Genomic DNA, 12,884 nt, shown 5'->3' with positions numbered 1-12,884 from the left:
CCAGCCTTCTTATCGCCCTTGAGATCTTTCTTGGCCTTGTCTTTCTTTTCTGCATCTGGTTCAGCGTCCTTTTTCTGAACCTGGTCGTCCTGCGCCTCCCTCGCTTTCCCAGGTGCCACAGCCACAATGTCTTGATCATGCTTGTCGTCCTTGTTTGGGCTGACCTTAGACTTGACAGGGATAGCCACTATCACGTTCTCGTTCTTTCTTTCTGCCTGGGCCGACCCATCGTCCACCTCCTTCTCCTTTGTCTCTCGTTCATGATTGACGGGGATACCATCCCTGACCTTCACATTCGACGCAGGTGAATCTGGCTCCTCTCCAAGGTCCTTCTTCTTATCCTTGCCTAGCTCCACCTTTGCAGACGGTTCCCTGCCTTCAGCTTTGGCATTGGCAGCTTCCTCCTCTGCCTTTTTCTTTTCCGCCATCTTCCGTTCATAATACGCTGCCTCCTTCTTCTTCCTGTCCTGCATCTGCTGGGCTTTGACCATTTCGCCGAAGACTCTATCATGGTGAGAAGTCTTGAGAACTTCAAAGTGATTCGCAGCCTCTTCGGTCTTCCATTGGAGATGGCTTTCCACTCTGAGCATGAAGAAGCCATGGGCCATCAACATGTATGCACCGGCAGGTTCTGCCCAATGCCGTGAGAGCGGTTTCTATCGACGGACGTTCAGCTTTCAGCCGATCTGGGACCTGATACATGCTCACCTCGGTCTTGTACGCACATTGAATGCCTACCGTGGCGAGAACTTCCTCTAGTCCGGCACAAGTCCATGGCACCGATGGCTCAGAGGTCTCCGCATCAGGGCAATTTGCGGCCCCAGATTTCGCTTCGATATCATCTTCGTCACCCTCTTTTGGGCTGGCAGAGAGCTTGGACCTCTGCTCCTTCGTCAGTGGTCGCTTGATGTCTTCCTGATGAAGGGCAGCGTCCGGATCGTTCCAGTCATATCGTGCCCAGAATTCGTCCGCCACGATCTGATATCATTTGTTAGTCACCTGTTCACCAGCGGGACTGCCCACTTCGTAGCTTGGCGCCTCTGCTAAATCATTCCATAGATGAAGAAGGATCTCCTCGCTAGTCTTCGGCACCTGCCGAATCTTGCTCCTCCTTTCAAGCGCCTCGACCTCTCGGTCTCTTTGCTTGTCAGCTTCGCCTTTCAACCTTGCCAAAGCCTCTCGTTCTGGCTTCTCGCGCCACTGATCGACTAGCCAACCATCCTTCGTCACGTCGATCAAAATCCATTCAGCTTGAACTCCGCGAGCGTACTTGAAGTAAGCGCCGCGCGGATCAGTGTTGATCGGAGGGTATGGTTTGTCGGGATTGAGCTGGAGACGGGTCCGAAGAGGTCGATGGGGTGCAGGTGTAAGTAACCACAAAGGCTCGACTTTGATATGCTGTTCGACCTCTTGCTGATCTTCTGTGGTAGGACTCTTGACCTCCTCGGACAGGCGATCTTTTGGCATCTCCTGTTGGCCAGCAGGCTTGACTGCCTCCCTCGGCCCGGGGACAGGCGCTACATCTTTGGGCGGCTCGGCACCCAGCCTGGGAGTACCGGGCTCAGGAATCATTGAGCCTGGTGAAGGAGGAACAACGGGAGAATCTTCCGGCGTCGGTGTCTGCAGAGGAGCCTTGGGCTTTTCCTCTTTGTCAATATCTCCCGCCTTGACGCCAGCCTCTGCAATCTGGTTCTTGTGCTTGTCCTCATCATTTGTGCCTCCCGCCTTACCGGCTGCAGCTGGTTTGTCGTCCTTCTGAGGATCCTTGGAATCCTTAGAGTCAGGCTTGTGGTCCTTATGAGGCTTGGGAGGTGGAGCGGGCTCGATTGCCAGTGCGAGGGGAGGCGGAACGACATATCGATGAAGAGACATGATTATGGTAGCTATTATAGGCTCGTCAGTGCATTTCTCGTAGCTAGACTCACGTCTGTAGATTTCGGAATTATGCGAAGTAGACTGTTGCAAGGGAGGGTGAGTCGAATAGGCAAGATGTCGCTGTCAGTATCGCGCGATGGAAAGCACTGGAAACGCTGCAGCTCCGCCTCTGGTCGCCACCTCGAACAAGGACTTCAAACGTCAACTCTTGGGTGAAAAGAGCGATTCCAAATCTCTCTCCGGTGAATCAAAAGAGTGACTCTCATTCTTTGACAAAGGATGATCATCGACGGGATGAGGCTGAAAATGACAAAGGACAATCAGTGCTTTCCAGCGGCAGTGCATATGATGGAGATAAAGCCATCGGGGCATGCATGATGTGGATGCTGAAAGTGATTTTGCATTGCGCTTGCTTGAGTCTCAGCGTGCGCGCAACGTTCCAAGAACACACTGACCTCGATTGTCTATATGCGCCATTCCTTTGTCAATGCACGCCCGATCCTCTGAACACCTTCCGTTATTTCCTCTTCGGTAGCGGTCGCAAAGCTCAACCGGAGGAAGATCCTCTTGGCCTCTTCGTCCCGCGTCCAGCTCTTTCCAGGCGCCTTGAAGAACTTGCTGGGAACAGTCAAGACCTTGGCTTCTATGAGGCTTTGGAACACCCTTTCGGCCAGATCTTCGAGGGAGACTGACGTATCGCTTATATCCGGATGATCCTCTAAGTGTAGTCGGAGCCACAGAAACATGCCTCCAGATGGCGGGGGAGCAGTCGCCGCCTTCGCAGGTACGTGTTTGGAGATAAGATTCGACATCAGGATGGCTCTCTTAGAGTAGACGCCTATGGTAAGCCTTCAAAGTACGGGGTATGACATACTGGAGATGTAGGGCAGGTAATTTTTCTCGTACCCCTCGTGCCCGCCCCACGCTTGGAGAATTGAGGAAATAATGGCGATGGAGAATCCACTTGGTAATTGCTGAATAGCTGTGAGCTTCAAATATACTTGTCAACCCACTGTTGAACACTCCCGTGAGTACATGATATGCGTCACGAGCTCGGTCGGGCCGGTGATGAAGCCACATCTTGAGCCAGGAGCCACGATTTTCGAGAAGGAGTCAAGCCGAATGACACGGCCATCTATGTCCATCGACAGGAAGCTAGTGCAAGGAGGACTGTCTACTCCATTGGGTCTGATCTGAAGGAAGTAGTCTGGGGAATCAGCCCGATCCCTCTGCGATATGGCTCACATGGATCATCCTCAATGATCATGAGACCCCATTTCCGGCAGATAGTATAGATCTCTCTCTTCCTCTCAGCCGGGATGGTTGCACCTGCAGGGTTCGAGCACGTCCTAAATCGGTTCAGCTTGACGCACGCAAGTGCGGCGGAACTCACGGGACCACCAGCAGGAATTTTGGTCGTTTGCCTCCCCGTTCGTTCTCGTCCCATCTGCTCATCATGTCCTCCAGAGCTGACGGCACAATGCCATCGCTGTCCATTGGCACTCCGATCGCAGGCAGGCCAAGACTCTCGCAATGACTCAGGGTGCCCGGATAAGCTGCGAGCTCAGTCCAGGCCCTCTCTCTGAGCACTTACCGAATTCCTCGACCAATACGTGATCCCCTTTGTCCATGCATGTCCGCAGCACAGCGTCTACTCCATCGGTATTGCCCGCAGTATTCAAGATGGTATAGTCCTCATATTTTGCATAAGGTGGATTGTGGATCCTTGCGATGTGCTCCTTCAGCCATGAGATGAAGTGCACTTGGCCGAAAGTCTGAGAGTACTGTAGCTCGGCAGCGAGGTGAGGCTGCAGCGTTGAAGTTTTGGGAGGAGGGCTGTACGATGCCAGGGGTAGCAGACCATCAGGACTGTTCGCTGGGAGCCATGAGCGTTGATTATACATAGAACCAGACGTTCTCTCACTCTGATAGCCAGGCACGAAGACTGATTCCCCGGAGAACGGCAGTGAGAGAGTCATTCCATTGACTGGCCATGTCGAGGCGTGAGGATAGCCACCGCCAAACTGCGAAATCGCATTGAGAGATTGCAGTGTAGAAGCCTACTCCTAGACTCACGCTGATCATGCCAGGTATAGACATGTAAGGTCTCAACATTTTGATACCCGATCTTGCTCTATGCTTGGCTTCCCAGCTCAAGAGCCTGGAGTAATCTATTCTGGAAGAACTAGATTCTCCTGATGACATTTCTGCGAAGGATCTGCGGCCCGAATTCATGAGCCTGAAGCTCTCGAGAAGATATCTGCGTGACAGTCTGAAAACAGTGACGATGGCCAGGCAGCAATAAAATGACAACTGATAAGGAAGCCAAGCACGTCTTTCGTCCGAGTCGGCTGCTCTCCTTCTCTTCTCGTGCCCCGCTTGCGCTTATATAACCGATCGGCAATTCGGCGGCCTAGTCCGATGCGATTTCGCTCTCACACAATGGAGAGCTGATCATGCTTATGACTTCACAAACTGAGGCCTGTGCTAGAGGGTATCAAAGGCCATGCATGGGGCTCGTTAGCTGCCTTGTAGACTAGTTCCGAAGACCCATGATGACTGATGCGCGGAGATCACCACCTCCCCTTGAGAACCCCCGCCAGCGTGAGAAAGTGACCTGAAACAGAATCTGTGGCATGTCGCGTCATGTGGGTGTTCGTAAGTACATGTGCCACAGTCCGGATCAGAGGCGTCTCATGATCATGTTGTTCCGAGAGGATACATGAGCGCAAGGTATTATACTAAAGAGCATACTCAAAAGGCCTCTCATGCGCTCTCCACCATTGATCTCTGACTATCCATGGAGCTCATTACATTGTCGCCCTTCTTGGCGTGGTGTACTATTTCAGGATGCTCCGCCTTCAGTTTGGCGTAGTTCGCCTCTGCAGTCCAGTTCCAGGGCTGATCAGCTGCGAAAAGGAGATCCTGGGAGAGGGTCAGTGCCACGAAACGCTAGCGGGATGAGGATCGTACCATTTCTTCGAGCGTTCGTTGATTACTCTCGGGATACAGTGCCCATACGATTGGGATGCTCAGTGCGTTGGCTGAAGACCTCAGTCGGATGACGACTAAGACATGCTCAGGTACTCACCAATGCCGAATAGGTAGAACGTCTTCTCTTCGATCTTTGCGAAGCAAACAGGAAGAAGCAGAGTCTAAACAAAATGCTCAGTATTCGAGCCAACACTCTTTCGATTGACAGGTATACACGCACCAACCATCCATTCCCTATCGACCAGCCCACAACACCCCAAGCATTACCCTTGGCTCTCACGGCTAGGGGGAAAATTTCGGCAGGATACAGCCACGGAACGGTCAACCAAGTAGCCCCGAAGACGAAGGTGAATATGAAGATCATAGCAGCTGCCGCAATGCCGAACGAGTTGGCTCTCGATTGATCGCCGTTGGCAGACGCGTCCAGAACAATTCTCGTGAAGCCGCCACAGAGGAACATGGCGATACCCTGAGCAGCCGATCCCCAGAATAGTGTGGCTCGTCTGCCTATCCGATCTAGGGTGAAGACACAGATCAGGGTTGAGAACTGTTGAATGTTAGCGAAGCTACAAGATCCTGGCACATTCTTGCTGTGAAGGATGACACTGACCATGTAAAAGATATTGTTTAAACCACTGATCCACTGGCTCTTATTGGCATTGAATCCGGAAAGCCTGAAGATAGTCGGGGCATCTAAAGAGGGTGTCAGAGCTAAGAAAAAACCACTCCCTAGGCTTACAGATCGTGACACCCGCAATCCCAACCCATTCCTGGATGATCTGAAGCCAGATGACTAGCTGGACTCGTCGACCAATGTGCAGCTTGCCTGAGCCTCGTCCAATAAGCATAGAGAGATAACTGGTAGGATATTGATCCGACTTCTCCATCGCATTCACGGCTTTGATCTCCTGAAATTCGGCATCGGCAACCCCCTCGTCGTCTCCGTGCTCTCCTCGAAGTCGGCCAAGGATCCAGCGTGCTTCTTCGTCTCTGCCAACCTTGACGAGCCATCGTGGTGACTCAGGGAAGAACCAGATGATTGCGAACAGCAGGAGCAAGAGGATCTGCATTGTTGTGAGTTAAATTCGCATCCCGATAGAAGCAAAACTACTGACGATTTGGAAACCGACTGGGAAACGCCATCGGAAGGGCGATCGTCCGCCATCAATGTATGACAATCCACTGGAACAGCCGTTTCAGCGACATCGCTGGTGACATTCATAGCTGGCTTACTATTCCATCCAATAAGCCAGGACCACACCAAAGATATTCAAAGTGAATTCAATTGCAATGAATTGGCCTCGGGAAGTATGCGTGGCGGTCTCAGTAGCCCACACAGGCACAATGGAATTGAGGATTCCAGTGCCCCATCCATTAATCAATCTGGCGCAGATCATCCAGTTGTGGTTCTGGGCGCTGCACTGAAGCGAAGCTCCTAGCACACCCCAAGCGGCACCCAAAGCGATGGTTCGAATACGTCCAATCCTCTCTCCGATCCAGCCTCCTGCAAGCGCCCCGACTAGCGTTCCGAGATAATAGACACTGACGATTCCGCCTTGCAGAAGAGTGTTGGTGATGACTGGTGTGGGTTCTCCATCTTCAATCTTGGTGTAACCCAGCTTCATGACTTGAATGTAGTCTTGAGCATTGTTGACTCCACCCATCATTCCTCTGTATATCTGCGTCAGTGCTCGACTTCTGAAGACCCGGCTATACTGACTGGTCTACACTGTATCAGCAGGGGAGTCGTCTCCGATCCTCCCTTCCACTCACCATATCCAAAGAATAGGATAGAGAGACCTGCGGCACAATTGACGGCAATCAACAAGCCTCTCTTCTGGAAATGATTAGCCAGATTGAATCGCCCAATGGATTTGGGCCGTTGCCCGCTAGACAAGGTCACTTCGGTATGACTGTCGTGTGGCGAGTCCATGATGGGTGCCACAAAATTGTATGAATGGTTAAGATCGATGCATGAAGGGGAAAAGAGGATGGAGCTCTGAACGTTTGATACTTATGAGTCCGTAGTAGCGCCGTAAGTATTATTTGTCCGTGAATCTGCAAAACCGGATGAAGCATGTCATGGACTTGAATCGATACATCGCCCCCAGAGTAGACCCAAAAAAAATTGTTTACGACTGACGTCAAGATCTCATTTATTCTGCGCCTCTTTAACGGCAGTCCCACAATTCTCTCGACTCCACCCCTCGGACCGAACAGATCCCATAAGATTTGGATTCAGAGCTGCGACGAGCAGGCGGACCAGTAACATGAATATGAAGGTATTATCGCAGGGAATTTCATCATGAATCGGCAGAGAGCAGGGTAGTCACTGAGATCGGGCCGTGGTCGGACCGAGAGCAGGTCTCTGCGCGCTTGTTACTACGCTTCAGAAGCGATCACATGGCATAGGCCTGCTGGAAGGGATCTCATTCCGACTCGAACCACGCTGAGGAATGTGCACATAGCTCTCGAGTACTGAGACCAAATCATCCAGCAGGTGGAGTGATTATGAGCATAGACTGCTCGCGTGACTCTTCACGGACATAAGCCCCCAACCGGGAGAGATCTAGGGATCTGATCATAGGCTATTGAGGTTTCAGGCCACGTGGAAATAATGAAGTACAGTCGTCATGACTGGTTGATATGCTCTCCTTGCACTGAATGGTTCGGGACGGGGCGGGACCCCATGTCTGATGCCTTGGCCGGACTGAAATCCATACGTGACTACGGATCTGATGGGGAGGAAGACCGCTTAGAGTCTGACGGCCTTGTTGAGATCCCAAAATCGTCTCATGGGCTCTTCACGACGGAGCCTCCTCCATCACCAGACACTTTATGGCATTGGTTGAGGGCCCAAGGGATCGAAGTCTCTGATCATGTGAAGGTCAAAGAGTCGGAAACTTCAGGATGGGGTCTACTGGCTACAGATGATCTGGCAGAATTCCATGTCTGTGAGTCCTTTCGAGAGGTTTTGAACCTTCGGATTGACCATCCGATAGTATGTCGCATTCCAAAAACCGCAATCCTGTCACTGAGAACGACATCCCTCAAGCTGCCAACCTCGACCCCAACTTACGATCCTAGGTCGACTCACTCAGTATGGTTCCTCGCGCTTGCCCTCTTACACGAGTTTCGGCTAGGAAGGGAGTCGCGATTCTACGAATACATTCAGAGTTTGCCGAGAGACACGTTGCGCTTACCGATATGCTGGGACGTCAAAGAGCTCTGTGGTCGGGATGGTCAGGTAGCCTTGGAGATTCTGCGAGGCTCAGACGTTGATCGAAGCCTGAGACGGCAGAGGATCCGGGGCAAAGGACTGGTATGTTGGATTACTTCTCTGTTCACTGACTCTACCAAGACCGATTTGGAATCCTTCTATGAATTGTACGCCAAACTTCTTCCTCCCACAGCGAGTCATCCAGCACGCAGCCCTTTTATCGACTACATTCATTGTTTTTGCCTGGTCTCGTCTCGAGCTTTCGTCATCGACGTGTATCATACTCTGGCTCTGTGCCCTTTTGCCGATTTGCTCAACCACTCTGAATCATCTCACACATCGCTCTCCTCCGACGACTTTGTTTGCGGGACATGCGGCTCTTTGAGGACCTGCTCCCATGATCGTTTCAATACCTCGGGTAGACCTTATCGACTCGACCACCTCTCTGGCAATGCGATTCGCAGGCTACACGAGGAGGTAGACACGGTCGACCTGCTTGTCGAAGTTCCCATGGTGCATTTAGGCGAGGAGATTTTCAACTCTTACGGACCAAGTCTGAGCTCAAGTCAGCTACTGACAGAATGGGGATACCTCGATGCCGAGAGACATGGCCTCATTCATTTCGATCTTGAGGACATTGGTGGCAGCCCTCAACTTCACGGTATCTGTCTGTCAGTACTCGCCTATCTCGCCGAGCCAGACGCTTCCGAGCATTGCGGTTCTGAATACATCAGATTTCCTTCTCTGGACCCCCCAGGGTTGATGGGCGTTCACCGGCAGTCCGGCAAGATCACTCAGGCTATGTGGAGCCAAGTGTACATGTCCGTCTCGCCGGCCGATGCAGTCAAAGTCGACCCGACCTCGATCTGCAAGGAGAGTCTGTTGTCTCGGTCCTTGTCAGTCTGGGGAGACCAAGAAGGAATCAAAGAGCACCAGCAGACCACCAGCGTCACTTGTAAGATGGCAATTCGGAGAGTCATCGGGATACTCAACGCGCGGCTCCAGGGCATGTCTCGAAGTGAGAAAATGTCACCGGTTGGTCCTTTGTCAAGGATGGCTCGTAAATATGTTGAGGGAGAGGAGCGCGAATTGAAACTGGCTGTCGAAAAGTGGAAAAGTTTGCCCGCTAGCTGGACAGAGTGATCGACTCGTGGCGATCCTGGAGTAGATACATGGCATGTGATCAGAATATGCTCCAAAATATATGTACAGTCCAGAGCTTAAGATTATATGATACAGAAGCGAAAGCAGAGCAGTTGCGAACAAGGGAAGGACCACCAGGTTATGGCACGGTCGTCTCGTCCAAAGGATCGGTATTGCATTACCGATCCTCATGGTATGTTCTTCGCCAAGGGAAATGATAGGTACTGATCTGGTCAGTCAAAGCGATAGTCCTTCAGTCTCACCTGGTATCCCGGATTCGACTGATCCCAGCGATATCAGCCATGTTGAGGCTGGGCGTTCTGTCAGCATAGCAATGGCCACGCTTGGGCTCTGACTCACTATCCACTGGCCGTGACCTGCACCCCGACCGACCCCGATGTGATCTGAGTACCAGCTGCACTTGGCCAAACGCCTCGACACCAGACACATGTAACGCCGCCGCGGTCCCGCTGAAACGGCTAATGAGCCTATACGAGTAGACAATGGGCTCATGGACTCACTCGGGTGTTCGCCCAAGTATTGAAGCAGATTTTGTGCAGAGCTGAGGAGGATCAGAGAAACCATGGCCAGGCCGACTTGCCCTTGCCGCAGCCCTGCGGAGCATCATCATAGACCAAGCGCTTCTTCCGGTCATCCTCCTCGGTCATTTCCTCATAACACCTGCCGTATCAGCCGGATTAATTTGGTTAAGAAGCTCACACAGGGCAGTCCTCTCCTACAGAGATGATCTTCCGGATAGGAGCTGAGTCGACTTCCGAATCTTCGCCATCTGCGATGTCCTGGCCGCCTGCGGCTCCTGGAAGACCCGTAGCCTTCAAATAGGCGTTTCGCACGGTTAGAGAGACAGACACTGTGTCTGTAGGAGACAACGGTGCCGCGGAGAAGATGGTTCGCAACTCGCCAGTCTGCACTCGTTAGTTGAGAGGATCGATGCAGGATCAAATCACCAGCAGGGATCGTTGGAACCATAAGGAGGAGTCTTCCGGGACCTTCAAGACTTTCAAACTGAATCACGTCTGTCAACACATGCTCGTGCGGCTCGTAAAGACTCACAAAACGAAGATGACGTGTTTGCAAGGTGCATTACCCTTTTGAAAGTCTGGGCAGTCGCAAGATGGCTGGGCCTCGATCATGACCGTCTGATCTATAAGTTTCACTAAATCGATGGTGACTACTGCTCACATAGACATTGCCCGTTGAACCAAGCTAAATTGATCAGTCCGTGAAATGACGCCGTCCGTATTGGAGCTTACAACTTGGAATTTCTCCTGCAGATCATCCAATTTCTGTCGATCAAGCATGAACTGGAGAGCCTTTGAGCTGAATCATCACATCAGGATCGTGATGACGCACCATCCGCTGAGCTTTGACTCGCTCGGCTGTTGCTATCTCAGCGACTATCCGAATGCAGGAGGGCCTTACTCACCTCGTTGTAGCGTAGCCTGCGGTGCTCTGAGCTGTTAGTGAAGATCCCGTGTTAGGAGATTAGCAATTCCACCCACTTGATTCTGAATCTGACGGGAATTAGCTCGCCGTCGTAACTGAAAGATGCGCTTAGCTCACCTCTTGTCCCGTTTCTCAACATTGGCCTCTGCTGCTTTGGCAGCACGTTTGCCTTTGGACTTGACTGGCTGGTCTACGCTCTCGACTTGATCCGCGTGTATTTCTTCTCTCCAAGATAGCAGCTCGGCAAGGGTGTCTTTGGCTCTGCCATTACACTCAGTCAGTCCCCCTGATTTTCCAGCTCCGCCGCTGCTTTCGTCCAGCTGGATGTCCTGTTTAATCACTTCCTCCTGCATTCGGACGTTGCTTTTCCTCCTTCGTTTGTTCTCCTCAGGCCGGTAAGTCGAGGTGTCCGCCTCATGCTCCCGTTTGATCAAGAGTCCCTCGTCCCCCATCATCTCCTCTTTGACCTGGACTACCCCATTTGAATCACCAAGCTCTGTCGTTAGGGTCGAAGTTGTTGAGATACGGGCAGGACGCTGTCGAAGTCGCCGAGGAGAGACGCTGAGAGGTTCTGACGGCTCAGTCTTGAATTTGACCATCGTGAGCGGGGACGTCGTAGAGTCGAGGGCCGGAATGCCCCTCACCCTCAGACTGGTAGGATCAGAGCTGCACAAGTTTTAAAGCTTCTGGTGTCGGAATTGCAGGATTGATGTGCAGTCGGACAGGTGTTCACGAAGGGGATGGCGGGGAGATCAATCCGGACCAGCGGTTTCCATCCCCCAACAAGATGCTCTCAAGAGGATGTGCAGCACTGCAAAGACCAACTCAAGGTGAATGGACTATCTTCCAAAAGCAATGTCAAAGGAGCCAAGATATTTTGTATCGATCGAAAACAAGTCCGGTTATCCGGTTGACGGGACTTTCCGTGGCGATCCGAGCGTGGCATCGCCACTCAATTCTTGGATGAAGGAGGACAGCTTGTGATGTCTGTACGTTGATCTCAACACCTTCCAATTCGAATCATGGACCCATCTCGAGAGTCTACGAAGAGGCCTCGCCGGCCCATTTGCCGCTTTCTCATATGCGGTGCCCCTGCAGCGTACGAGTGGCAGTGCCATAATTCGATCGATCGAGCCCAAGAGCTACAAGGACAATATTTCAGCTGCTAAGCGGCTCAAGTTGTCACTCGCCTGCGACGCCGAAGAAGCAGTCGGTAGAGCCCCTCAGAGAGATGAAGAGGGCAGGTTGATCTAGGAAGCTTCGTACTCGGGACATGGTGCCTCCTCGGGACCGAAACCCCTCTGCAAGACTTGTACGGTAGACCAGCCCATTACATGGAGTCAATGGTCGCCAGGGCCTACCGGGACTCTCATCGGAAACACAAGCTGGAAAATGTGCAGAACAACGTGAATGAGGCGTCCGAGACGGAAGACGAACAAGATTCCATGATGGCCCGAGCCTCATTCAAATCACCAGGCAGGATCATCCGCAAATTTATCCATCACCTCGAGCCCTCCCGAGGGAACCAGCTCGAGCTTGGTAAAGATGGTCAGAAGCACATTCCCATGCCATTTGACAATAATCCAAGTCTTTCAGCACAGCAGATCGAGACGCTCAAGCACCCCGCCCTTCGTTTCGAGCTTGACGCTTCTCTCCCTCCGGTGGCGCTGGAGCATCCTGTTAGAATCTGGAATGTGGTCTACCATTCGATTCCACCCGAGGACCGACCTGCGATGATGTGGAAGATGGATCAAGTAGATGATCCAGAGGATGAAGGTAAGCGAGGGCATGAGACATGCTAACGAAGCACAGGCGCCATATACATCGCGAAAGTCAAGTATAAATTTCGAGACTCGGAAATGGCGAAATGTGCCACGTCTGGTATCGTCGAGACTGCATTCTCTTGCAGAGGGAGTCCTAAAGAGCGCAAGGTGGTTAAGTGCGGGAAGGTTGCCGCAGCTGACTTGGAATGCTCAGATAGACGCCATGAACGATGCACTGGTGCTTAGCATGAAACACGGCATGATGACGAGACTCCAAGAGCTATCGGCTTCCGAGTAAAAGGATGTAATTCTAAGATCAGACAGAGATCAGCTGTTTCATCATGTAGGTCCTTCATGTCTTAGACACGGCCATACTAGTGTTGCATGTAGAGCGTAAGTATGTGCTCACGAAGTCTCGCCTC

General features: G+C 52.0%; 6 protein-coding genes across 6 annotated transcripts; 2 read left to right on the top strand and 4 right to left on the bottom strand.

The window, feature by feature from the left end:
• Nucleotides 1-825: 825 nt before the first annotated feature.
• BD324DRAFT_245855 (hypothetical protein) lies at nt 826-2,103 on the bottom strand. The gene is made up of 2 exons (XM_022012268.1): nt 1,926-2,103; nt 826-1,883 (listed from the first exon to the last, which is right to left on the bottom strand). The coding sequence occupies exon 2, from the start codon at nt 1,870-1,872 to the stop codon at nt 985-987; it is 888 nt and encodes a 295-aa protein (XP_021873740.1). The 5' UTR covers nt 1,873-1,883; nt 1,926-2,103; the 3' UTR covers nt 826-984.
• Nucleotides 2,104-2,339: 236 nt separating this feature from the next.
• BD324DRAFT_648571 (pyridoxal phosphate-dependent transferase) lies at nt 2,340-4,080 on the bottom strand (the record flags this gene model as incomplete). The annotated part of the gene is made up of 8 exons (XM_022017857.1): nt 2,340-2,713; nt 2,750-2,849; nt 2,889-3,082; nt 3,121-3,224; nt 3,269-3,431; nt 3,470-3,751; nt 3,800-3,899; nt 3,952-4,080. 8 exons carry the CDS (start codon nt 4,078-4,080, stop codon nt 2,340-2,342), a joined length of 1,446 nt encoding a protein of 481 aa, XP_021873739.1.
• A 561-nt stretch (nt 4,081-4,641) lies between these two features.
• Nucleotides 4,642-6,802, bottom strand: BD324DRAFT_575834 (putative MFS monosaccharide transporter; the record flags this gene model as incomplete). The annotated part of the gene is made up of 9 exons (XM_022013149.1): nt 4,642-4,800; nt 4,849-4,919; nt 4,967-5,030; nt 5,090-5,416; nt 5,480-5,562; nt 5,609-5,933; nt 5,985-6,051; nt 6,103-6,540; nt 6,639-6,802. The coding sequence occupies 9 exons, from the start codon at nt 6,800-6,802 to the stop codon at nt 4,642-4,644; spliced, it is 1,698 nt and encodes a 565-aa protein (XP_021873738.1).
• A 734-nt stretch (nt 6,803-7,536) lies between these two features.
• On the top strand, nt 7,537-9,245 carry BD324DRAFT_679024 (hypothetical protein). Its single transcript, XM_022019024.1, has 3 exons — nt 7,537-7,823; nt 7,872-8,191; nt 8,231-9,245. The coding sequence occupies exons 1-3, from the start codon at nt 7,559-7,561 to the stop codon at nt 9,230-9,232; spliced, it is 1,587 nt and encodes a 528-aa protein (XP_021873737.1). The 5' UTR covers nt 7,537-7,558; the 3' UTR covers nt 9,233-9,245.
• Nucleotide 9,246: 1 nt separating this feature from the next.
• Nucleotides 9,247-11,557, bottom strand: BD324DRAFT_615627 (hypothetical protein). The gene is made up of 15 exons (XM_022014747.1): nt 11,344-11,557; nt 10,817-11,283; nt 10,756-10,767; nt 10,680-10,705; nt 10,607-10,632; nt 10,507-10,557; nt 10,436-10,459; nt 10,307-10,392; nt 10,201-10,258; nt 9,953-10,158; nt 9,834-9,913; nt 9,754-9,794; nt 9,593-9,702; nt 9,496-9,543; nt 9,247-9,456 (listed from the first exon to the last, which is right to left on the bottom strand). Exons 2-15 carry the CDS (start codon nt 11,152-11,154, stop codon nt 9,411-9,413), a joined length of 1,152 nt encoding a protein of 383 aa, XP_021873736.1. The 5' UTR covers nt 11,155-11,283; nt 11,344-11,557; the 3' UTR covers nt 9,247-9,410.
• A 134-nt stretch (nt 11,558-11,691) lies between these two features.
• Nucleotides 11,692-12,698, top strand: BD324DRAFT_615618 (hypothetical protein). The gene is made up of 2 exons (XM_022014746.1): nt 11,692-12,630; nt 12,677-12,698. The coding sequence occupies exon 1, from the start codon at nt 12,034-12,036 to the stop codon at nt 12,499-12,501; it is 468 nt and encodes a 155-aa protein (XP_021873735.1). The 5' UTR covers nt 11,692-12,033; the 3' UTR covers nt 12,502-12,630; nt 12,677-12,698.
• Nucleotides 12,699-12,884: the final 186 nt, after the last annotated feature.

The sequence above is a fragment of the Kockovaella imperatae genome (genome assembly GCF_002102565.1).
Source record: "Kockovaella imperatae strain NRRL Y-17943 chromosome Unknown BD324scaffold_2, whole genome shotgun sequence".
Lineage (NCBI taxonomy): Eukaryota > Fungi > Basidiomycota > Tremellomycetes > Tremellales > Cuniculitremaceae > Kockovaella > Kockovaella imperatae.
This window is presented reverse-complemented; position numbering and strand designations above follow the sequence as displayed.